The sequence below is a fragment of the Dreissena polymorpha genome, chromosome 6 (genome assembly GCF_020536995.1).
Source record: "Dreissena polymorpha isolate Duluth1 chromosome 6, UMN_Dpol_1.0, whole genome shotgun sequence".
In the NCBI taxonomy this organism is placed as follows: Eukaryota; Metazoa; Mollusca; class Bivalvia; order Myida; family Dreissenidae; genus Dreissena; species Dreissena polymorpha.
The window spans coordinates 54,863,837-54,874,992 of record NC_068360.1 but is presented as its reverse complement, the minus strand read 5'-3'; the positions used below and the strand labels follow the sequence as shown (position 1 = coordinate 54,874,992).

General features: G+C 33.2%; 1 protein-coding gene across 1 annotated transcript; it reads left to right on the top strand.

The window, feature by feature from the left end:
• Positions 1-2,304: 2,304 nt before the first annotated feature.
• LOC127835690 (metallothionein-like) lies at positions 2,305-10,199 on the top strand. Its single transcript, XM_052362128.1, has 3 exons — positions 2,305-2,480; positions 3,030-3,140; positions 9,525-10,199. Exons 1-3 carry the CDS (start codon positions 2,453-2,455, stop codon positions 9,593-9,595), a joined length of 210 nt encoding a protein of 69 aa, XP_052218088.1. The 5' UTR covers positions 2,305-2,452; the 3' UTR covers positions 9,596-10,199.
• The last annotated feature ends 957 nt before the right edge of the window (positions 10,200-11,156 follow it).

The window sequence follows — 11,156 nt, the reverse complement described above, 5'->3', positions numbered from 1 at the left end:
TTCATTAGAGATTGAAAATTAGTGTAAGGGGTGTATTGAATCAGTCATAAAACAAAGCCCTTAAATAGCTCATAATATTTCAATCTTGAAATGTAGTTTTAATTTTCTTTTACATTGAATGAATTTTCGTTTCGTTTACATTGAATGAAAATATTAATAATTTAAGCATTCCAATTAAAAAAACACCTGCATATTTTGCAAATTGAACTGTCTTTGCATGTACATGTATATTGAAAACTCTTCTCTATTGATAATGAGCGATACAAATCTAGCATTATATGATACCATAAATCTACACATTTAATTTTTATTACGCAAGTATTTTATATCCGTATATAATGACCAAACGCGATTGCTTGTTTTCATGATGATGTTTCGAACACTGCTGCAGTAACGCACGATCTTTACACATTATAGCAGAGTTTACATTTGCAGGTACCCGTTAAATACGTTAATTGTGTAGCAGTAAATTTGTAAAATATTTTAAATGTATAGTTATTAAACACTTTATTGTTATGTTTAAACTGGCTAATATATATACTTAATAGTTCCTAGCTGTTAATCCATTTCGGACAAATGCCTATTTTTTAAATATGTTCAAATATTTTATTAAAGCAACTGTTAAGTTTTTGACTTAATATGCTAAGAGATGACATGGAGGTATCATAAATTGTGTTTAATGACCAGACACATGTTGTTTATGCAGAGACCCCATACAGAGTCATACAAGTATAGCTCCCTGGGTTTATTACACACTGTTTTCTTAGTAATTGTCAGGACAGTATCCGATCATATCGAGATAATCGGTTTGTGATAAACAAAGGGGCAATTAAACACTGTGTTAAAAATGCTGAAACAAAGAGTGTCAAAACTGGTGTGAACAATTAAATAAAAGCATTTACATTTATCAAGAGGATTTAGTTAATCTGTAACAAGGTAAGTTTTTACAGACAAATAGGTTCAAATCAGTTTCTTATGTTGATTACATAAATTCAATTTGTTGTTTGTTTTCGTCCTTATTTGTGTTCGTTCATTGGATTCAATTTAATCTGAAAGAATTTCAAGTTCTGAGTATTTTTTGTTCTTCAAAAGGGTCGCGAATATGATTGTAAGCTTATCACGATGCGGTTCATCACATGCAAACAATAGCAGAATGGCCGCAGTTTTGACGGCCAAAATTTGAGCATGAGCAAACGTGACGTCATTATCGGAATCCCCAAAACCTTCTAAAAGAAGTGTAATTTCTTTATTTTTCACGCAAGAGCATATGCAACCTTGTCCCTGTTCATACAAATGTCCTTGTGTACACGGATCCACGGCAAGTACCGACAGCATCTCATTTATAATCTAGCAACAAGCTGTTGTGGTAATAAAACTAAAGAACACTTCACATGTTTTACTAGTGGTGCCGAAAAAAACACGCCAGTTTAATGAAAAGTTATGCACCAGACCGGATTTTCGTTTAGAAGAGACGTCATTCGAACAAAAAAATCATTTAAGCTTAGAGGCTCGTCCCTGGTTAGTATATGCGGACTGCACATTCTAAAGTGGGGCCACACTTTACGCACATGTTCTTCATCTAACTAAGTTAGACCCTTCTGACTTTATTGCAATTAAGCTTTTTTTCCGAGAAAAGGTTTAGGCAGTGGTCATGGTCATACGTGATTTATTTTAAAAGACATAACTCTTTAATACCGACGTGTGGCAAAACTATACTTATAAAACCGACAAAAATGTTTACAATTTATTTATTTCACTAGAAACCACATTTATATCATAATTTGCACACTCATTTATCGTGCTCATTTCTCAGGTGCAATGTTCCATCATAATCATCCATCATATTAGCATTAGCGCTGTACACAGATGGACGGTGTCACAAAAATTATATTTATTTAAAATGTGCGAAAGTGTTCAAAGATTTATACTTAGTAAGATCAAGAACATGTTTTTAACATTGCTTTTCATACGGATTGTGTAACATACAAGGCAACTTTATAAAATGTTTCTTTATATTTATATTCACACTACACACCAATGTGTGAATTGATGTGCATTAATCTGTTTGAAGAAATATTGTATACAATTATGAATGTATTGTATGAAAGTAACATCATATGAGTTCTCCCTGGACAATTTATTTGTTTACAGCCTTCAGAAGAATGCCCGTTAGCTTTCGGGTGGCAAATTAGTTGTCAGGTGTCATTTTCGTCTGCTCAAGGAATGAAGGCGAAGTCTCGATAACAACACACGGCCTTGCTATTGCCGTGCACACGGCGTCTTCAGTGCCGTGTGAAACTTTTGGCGCTCAATCCAAACATGGCAGTACGTCCGTGTGCAAAACAAAGCGATATAATACTGCTGCTTGCACTTTTCAAAATTACAGAGTAACTCGACTATCGAAAATATAATTTCATTTTGCGTTCAGAGAAGAAGATACTGCACTTTCATCATGAGTGACCCATGCAACTGCTTTACAAGTAAGTTCATGTTCTTTCTCTATTTTTGTTTTGTTAAAAAAAGGGGGCCGGGCAAGTGATGATGCAATGGTGTTGGTGTACCAGAACATTGCTTTTTAACAGGCACGTTGGTCGCAAAAAAGATGTGACAAAAGAATTAGATCAACTATATGGTGTTTATAAACTAAAATTTGCACAGTTTTGGCATTAATCACGGCCATGGCATAACGTACGGAATTAGCATATACGGTTTTGTGCTATTTATACGCAAATAATGTGGACTTTATTTAACAGCAATTAAAAAAAACGATAGACCAAAAAACAGGGAAATATATATTATTTAAAAATCATGAAAACAAATCCTGTCAGTGAGTGAATAATTGTAAAAAATATACGGCGACTTTCAGCCGCCCGGCGACTGCATTTGCGATGCAAAAAATTGCCTATTAGGTCCTGTGCTAATTATACACATATGTTGAACAGGAGATTATGTATGATTGTTTAATTTTAAACAAACATCATGCAAGCGAGTGAATAACTTATGAATTATTATAACCCTTCGTATTTCAGCCGGAGAATGCGTTTGCGATGCCGACTGCGACTGTTCCGAGTGCAAGTGCGGTGACAGCTGTAAATGCAATCCATCCGAGTGTGGATGCAAGGCGGTCTGCAAGTGTGGAGGTACGGGGACATTGTTTATTGTTTTAGAACTTTTTGTATTAAGAATGGATGGTTTCTGCATAATGGTGAATCATATTGCTTGCTTTATTGCTCAAAAGTAACACCAACGTTCGACGGTTTTCCGATGGCAAAAAGTAACTGCCCTAAAAATCATACCTAAATTACATCCACATTGGCCAATATGGCACGCCTGAACCACAACAAAGAGAAAAACTAAGTTTAAGTAACTTAAACTTAGTTTTTCACTACTTAAACTCAATTTAAGTAACTTAATTCGAATTAACGCTACTAAATGCATTAAGTAGTTAAGAAGAGTTATTTTCTATTTATGTGAGAAAAATGAATTAAGCAGAGAAAAACTTAGTTTAACTCGTTAAGTGCGCCCGAACAACAAAAATTGATTTTTATTACCGTTAAGTTACTTAAATTGCATTTAACGCTGCTTAAAATTAATTTAAGTGCTTTCGCATCGTTAATTGTATTTAATTATTACTTAAGTAATAAAATTTTTACTTAAGTTGAATTATTAATTATCGTTAAGTCAAAACTCGCGTCCGAAAATAAGCAAATGAAACAAGCGTTTTGATTGGTTGTCAGGTTTGTTAATAAATTCATGCCCGAGGTCGGAAGAAAAAGATTGCCATGTGGTACGAGCAAAAAATACAGATATTATAAATTTGGATTAGAATCTTAAGTCAGCTAAAATTTGTTTTAGTCTGGAATAACATTCAAAACACCCTTTCATCATCAAATTTTGCTGACAGTCAGTAACTATGCAATAAACATCAAAAACGATCCGCCCGTCTAAATATTTCCGGGTCATATCGCATTTACCTGTAGTAATAACTTGTCTTGTATACGAGTAGTCATACCAGCTTGTATGTAGAAACTGGGACTATATTATATGTCCCAGGTAGAAATTAAAGATTATATCGTGTCACCGAATCCAACTTAATTATATATATGTTTCTGATTGGCTTAGGTCTTCCGGATCATTAACTGACCAATCAAAACAATTCGACTTTACAACTTAAGTAAAATTCCTTACTAAAGTTGAATTCGTGTAACTAAAAACATATTTTAAGTAGAAAAACCTATTTTAACGCAACTTAATTGAAAATAGTACAATTGATAGAGAAAATCCTTGTTAAGTTGAATTAATTCAACTTAAGTAAGAAAATTACCATTAAGCACCGTTAATGCATTTTCGGTGTTTTAATTAGCGTTAACGCCGCGGGAACCACAAAAACTACTTAAATTCATTTTAAGCAGCGTTAATTCGAATTAAGTAACTTAAATTGAATTTAAGTAGAGAAAAACCTAGTTTAAGTAACTTAAACTTAGTTTTTCTCATTTTTGTGGTTCAGGCGTGCCATAGGCCAAACCTTTCCAATAAACTCATTTAGATCTAAAGGGTTATGCTAGGATAATTCTGTCAGGTTTTCACGACTTTCAACTGTCTGATAAACAGGCAATGCAGTTCTCTCCCGTTTTGAGTTTTCACTTGGGCTGTTACTCTGGAGCCGATTGGTCAAATATCAAAATAATACTTGTTGATTGTTGTTTACCAATATGAACAAGTGTTACATATCGCCAGTTTTTGTTTCGAAAGAAACTGAAAGTAGACAAACATGATATTAACATGTGAAATTGCAGATTTTTTTTATTGTTTTACCGTGCCCAACTATGGAAGCATTTTGATCTTCTCTTACGAATTTTTAGATTATGGTGTTAATTTGGTGAGTTTTGCGATTCACTTCTTATGCAAATATCTGCATATAAATAGATTGAAATATTCTCCAACTTTATTGTTGAACATTTATTGACAAAAAACTATCGTGTCTACATGTGCATGTACACATTTCATATCACAGATATACTTTGTTCAAGAATTAAAGAGATAGAGAAAATGTACCGGTACTTAAAACCAACTATTTGCGATATTTATGATATTAAATGCAGCTTGTATTTGAGAATAAATTTCACAATTAAAATGCATTTTAGTTTTGCATTGGTTGTAAATAAAGAGTAGAAGCGTAGAGGAATTGTTTACAAACAACACTTACAACAGGAAGTATGAAATTTCATTTTAAATCATAAATACAGATTTATATACAAAAGTCATGTAGGCCTACATGGATGATATGTGAAATACAGTATTATGTGAAAGTCAGAAATACCATTATTCTAATTAATTTTATATACAGACGTACGTCATGTATGACATGTGAAATGCAGTATTACTTGAAAATCAGAGTATCTCATTGTTCTAAATAACTTTGAATGGAAAAACGGTGAAAACGTATTTTAATAATAGAGCACACTAAGTCTGTACTACGCCTGTCTGCTCAGCATTCGTCCTCTTTTGAAGATTTTACACTAAATAATGGAATAATAAAGCGCAAGTTACGCCCGTCTGTATGAAGTACTTTTATTATTTTGAACTCCACATTCGCAGAATAGAAGGTTTTGGGGATTCCGATAATGACGTCACGTTTGCGCATGCTCAAATTTTGGCCGTCAAAACTGCGACCATTCTGCTATTGTTTGCATGTGATGAACCGCATCGTGATAAGGTTACAATCATATTCGCGACCCTTTTGAAGAACAAAAAATACTCAGAACTTGAAATTCTTCCAGATTAAATTGAATCCAATGAACAAACACAAATAAGGACGAAAACAAACAACAAATTAATTGAATTTATGAAATCAACATATAGAAACTGATTTGAACCTATTTGTCTGTAAAAACTTTCCTTCTTACAGATTAACTAAATCCTTTTGATAAATGTTAATGCTTTTATTTAATTGTTCACACCAGTTTTGACACTCTTTGTTTCAGCATTTTTAACCCAGTGTTTAATTGCCCCTTTGTTTATCACAAACCGATTATCTCGATATGATCGGATACTGTCCAGACAATTACTAACAGTGTGTAATAAACCCAGGGACCTATACTTGTTTGACTCTGTATGGGGTCTCTGCATAAACCACATGTGTCTGGTCATTAAACACAATTTAGGATACCTCCATGTCATCTCTTAGCATATTAAGTCAAAAACTTAACAGTTGCTTTAATAAAATATTTGAACATATTTAAAAAAAATAGACATTTGTCCGAAATGGATTATCAGCTAGGAACTATTAAGTATATATATATTAGCCAGTTTAAACATAACAATAAAGTGTTTAATAACTATAGATTTAAAATATTTTACAAAATTACTGCTACACAATTAACGTACTAGTATTTAACGGGTACCTGCAAATGTAAACTCTGCTATAACGTGTTAAGATCGTGCGTTACTGCAGCAGTGTTCGAAACATCATCATGAAAACAAGCAATCGCGTTTGGTCATTATATACGGATATAAAATACTTGCGTAAAATAAATTAAATGTGTAGATTTATGGTATCATAAAATGCTAGATTTGTATCGCTCATTATCACTAGAAAAGAGTTTTCAATATACATGTACATGCAAAGACAGTTCAATTTTCAAAATATGCAGGTGTTTTTTCAATTGGAATGCTTAAATTATTAATATTTTCATTCAATGTAACGAAACGAAAATTCATTCAATGTAAAAGCAAATTAAAACTACATTTCAAGATTGAAATGTATTGAGCTATTTAAGGGCTTTGTTTTATGACTGATTCAATTCACCCCTTACACTAAATTTCAATCTCTGATGAAAAATAACACTATCGCATCCACACCACTTAAAATAATATTAAAATTATTATATGTTTAATAATTTTTGAAATATCATTTATTAAAGTCTTACTTAAAAAAGAATAGTTTTGTTTTGTGAAATTGAAAGTAATAAGTCTTCCGACGACCTTTACTCTGATACAATATAATAGGCCGCGATCGAGAAGTTGACGGCCAATCTATTTTTAGTAACGGAAAACCCTTCTTGTGACGTCACTCAAAAACCTCCTATTGACCTTATCGCGATGACGTCACAAAAGGGGCAGTCCCTTAGCGACGGTGAAAACAACGCCCTAGATACGGTCGATTTACTACGCTGATTGAGCACCTCTGCTGATATTTCGTTAATTGCATTCCTATTGGGAAGTCGATAGGTAATAAAATGTCCTGGAATTGGTGTTTAAAATGTCTTTTGACTATTATGAAGGGTTAGATTGCACTTCGAAAGCCCGATATGATCAGAAAATAAAACTAATTGGACTTAATGAATGTCCGTACAAATTGCAAGCTGGATGTTGGAAAAATGACCCGACCAAGTGGCCGATGATCGAGTACGGCGACATTCATGATTAACTTTCTCACTGAGACACCGTGTAAATTTGTTTATTCTGTAATAATGGGAGTATCCTGGTAGATGTTGATGTAATGAGTATTGTCGTTCTTTTCAGGGTTCATTCATCTTCGAACATTATAATTATATTTCTACTAAGTCAATTTATCATGCTAATGTGAAGCTGTAAAATACGTAGGGACATCTGGTACATGACTTACTGAAAGCCTTAGTTGTGTTCATTGTAATGAGAACGAGTGACAAATATTAAAATTAACACACATATATCTGTATAAATATTTGTTTTTCAAACATTATTTACCCCCGTTGCTGTCAAACGTAATGTCGATCGTTTATTGTCGTAACATTAAATCTTAATACGGAATGACGTCTTTTTAATTAACTGATACACGCTAAATACGTTACTTGTTTTTTTACGTAAATTTTATAATTATTAGAAAGCTAAATACTTTAATAAATTAATCGGGCTAGTATCTTTACGGTGTAAATTTCTGATTATCTAAATTGGACATGACTTTATATTTGACCATATGTCACATTAAATTTAAGCAACTGTTAAGTACATCGGCGTTAATTATTCATCCAAATGACTGCTTAATACTACCAGAAAGAGGAGACATGGTGGCATCTATCGTGTTAAATGACACTGTCTGGACCACCCAGTGTGTTTTATGAAACCTTTTTGTCAGTTAAGTTTGGACAATATTTGATCAAAACGAGATAATTGGATTATGCAAAACAAAGGGGCAATTAAACACCAGAATACAAAAGCTTACACGATTTTAAGACTGATGCAAACAATCAAATGAAAAATATTGCATTTAATTTAATTAAATGTTTATTTAAGGTGTCAACGTGTTTTATAAAGCAACTGTATATTAAATTATTTCGGCATTAAAATTTTGGCTTAAATGACTGCTCAGTATGACAAGAGATGACATAGAGGTATCATAAATTGTGTTTAATGACCACATGTGGTTTATGCAGAGCCCCAAGTATAGGTCCCCAGCTGGCTTTATGACACCGTGTTTTCTTTGTCTGGACAGTATCCGATCATAACGAGATAATCGGTTTGTGATGAAGAAAGGAGCATTCAAATACCTAACATGCGGAAACAAAAAGTGTCGAAATTGGTGTGAATTAAATAAAAACAATAACATTTATCATGAGAATTTATTTAATACGTAACACGGTAATAAGGTAACAAATATAGAGGTTCATATCAGCTACTATATGTTGCATATATTTAACATTAATTGGTTGTTTGTTTTCATCCTTATTTGTGTTCGTTCATTAAATTTAATTTATTATGAAAGAATTTCTATTTCTGGGTATTTTTATTCTAAAAAATGGTCGCGAAGATGTGCCTTAACTTAAGAAAATTGCGAGCAGTGTTAAATATTTCAATGCAAATAAAATGGCGACAGCGCTTTTGTTTTCACCGTCGTCAAGGGGCATGTAACTCTAACCGACGCAAGTGCCCGGATGTTGCGATAAGGTCAATAGTTTAGTTCCTTTGTGTCTCGGGTGAGCGCCTAAGGGCCCATGGCCCTCTTGTTTATAAACGTTTTTTGCATTTTAAGCTTGGTGCTGACACCATAAAGTGAGTTCTGCAACCGTTTTTTTTACCAGAGCTTAATATTTTTAAAAAAAAGACAACAAAAAAAATATTCTAACACAATTAAAACTAGGAAGGTTGCAACTCAATATTAGTATACAAATTTATTCTGCTTGTAACTGACCAAGCGAAAAACTGATGCCTTCACATCAGAGATAAGCTTTCGCGTTACTATGCAGCCATCAGCTGAAACATTAGGCTAATTAATGATCTAACTATTATGTTACGAACAATGTATTTGAGACTTAATCTGTGCTAGGAATAGATTGTTCTAAACTGGCTAAAGATAGTGCTAAATATGTCATCTTGTAGAAATACTTGCAAGAAGAACTTCGTTTTGTGAAAAATTCGCAAATAACGAAAAATGGTTGCTGTATTTGCGACTAAGTCATTTGGTCAGAGGGAAACCTCCCTGTAAATAATATCTTATATATTGTAAGATTCTCTTAACAACAAATCGATATATTCATTCGTTACAGACAAATGCGAATGCGGAGCCGGATGCACAGGGCCCGTATGCAAGTGCGACAGCAGCTGCTCGTGCAAGTGAAGGGATGACGTCACCCAGTTACAGCGGCGAACGTCAAAACTGTTAATGACGGCATTTGTTGATATTCCCCGTTACACACTCCGCCGCTACACATCTTCAGCTTTTCGTTGGTGGTTCAGGAATCTTCATAAAAACAACTGATTTCATAGCAGACACGTGTTTTTAATTATTATTGTTCTAGCTTTTAGCAGTATTAGTTTGAATAACAAATTTATGTAAATGAACGCTTAAACATCATATTTTAACAGTAACGAGGAGCGAGCACTTTTATTTAAATACTTAGAGACATTTTTTGTATAAAATCAATTACAACCAAAGCTCCTTTCATCAGTTATGCTATATGAACCATTATCACTATTATGTTAAATGTAGATTTCAATCTGTTTTAGAAATTCTTTATCAGACTGTCAATCTCTTGTCGTTTCTCATCTTGACGACAGACGTTATTTGTCAGACTCACCCTGTAACTGTGTGACTCACATGTTCATAATTTGCACTTGATGCTGTATTTTTACTACCTTTATTGTTTCACTTTTATATTATATGTTGCTATATCTGTAGTTGTACGTTGTCATGTACTAAACAAAATAAACGTAAAAACAAATGTAATTGTTGTTGGGTGTGTATGGATAATCTATTAATGGCGCACACAAGTTGTCGCATGGAAAATGAAAAAGTAATATTTTAACCAAAAATTAACAAACACGAAAAATAAAGCATAAAGCATTGTGACAAAATGAATGTTTGCATTTTCATTCAGTTAATACATAAAATAATAGTTTGTTTACTGTTAAAATTGTATGGCCAAGTTTCTTGCGCAAGAGCATGTAAATGACCGGCATGCTATATGACCGACGTGGAGAAATACCGTTGTGGTGAATATTTATTTGGTCGTCCATTACATATATATTTTATAAAAAAAAGGATTAAGAACTTAAGACTAACGCAAAGAGAAAACACTGATAGGTTAAGAGCGCATCATGATATTGGTTATTTTAAAATCCGTGTACAGCACTATACTACTTACTAGCCATCCTTCATGGTCACTTCCGACTTCTGGCGGTTAAAAGAAAAGCAGGGCACTTGTGAAAAACACCTCAGTACGAAATAACCAAAGCTAATGTTAAGAAACTGTTTGACATGGAATGTTAATCTTTAAAAAATGTTTTCAAAATAAAGTACCTTCTTCTTACATTAGTTCATCGACGTTTAAACTGATACAAAAATTGTTGGTAGATATTTAAAAATCCACTTTTACGGTGCGTTCGACAATTGACTATGTTTAATTTTATTTTGACTTCAACGAAGAATAATCCGTTTAAAATACTGGATCGCTATAAACTTAAAAAACAACTCAACCAGGGTTTGATGGCGGCATGTTCTCCCATGACAGTCCACCATTCATGGAAACCATGTGTAACATCAAACAAGTCCAGATTAAAGCAATTCACTCAGGGACAGTACATTTTGCGTAGTCTGTCTTTTAAGATTGCACATCAACCCAGCAATTGCAAACAGCCATTTAGTACATTTTCTACAAATAAATATTAACATGCATGTA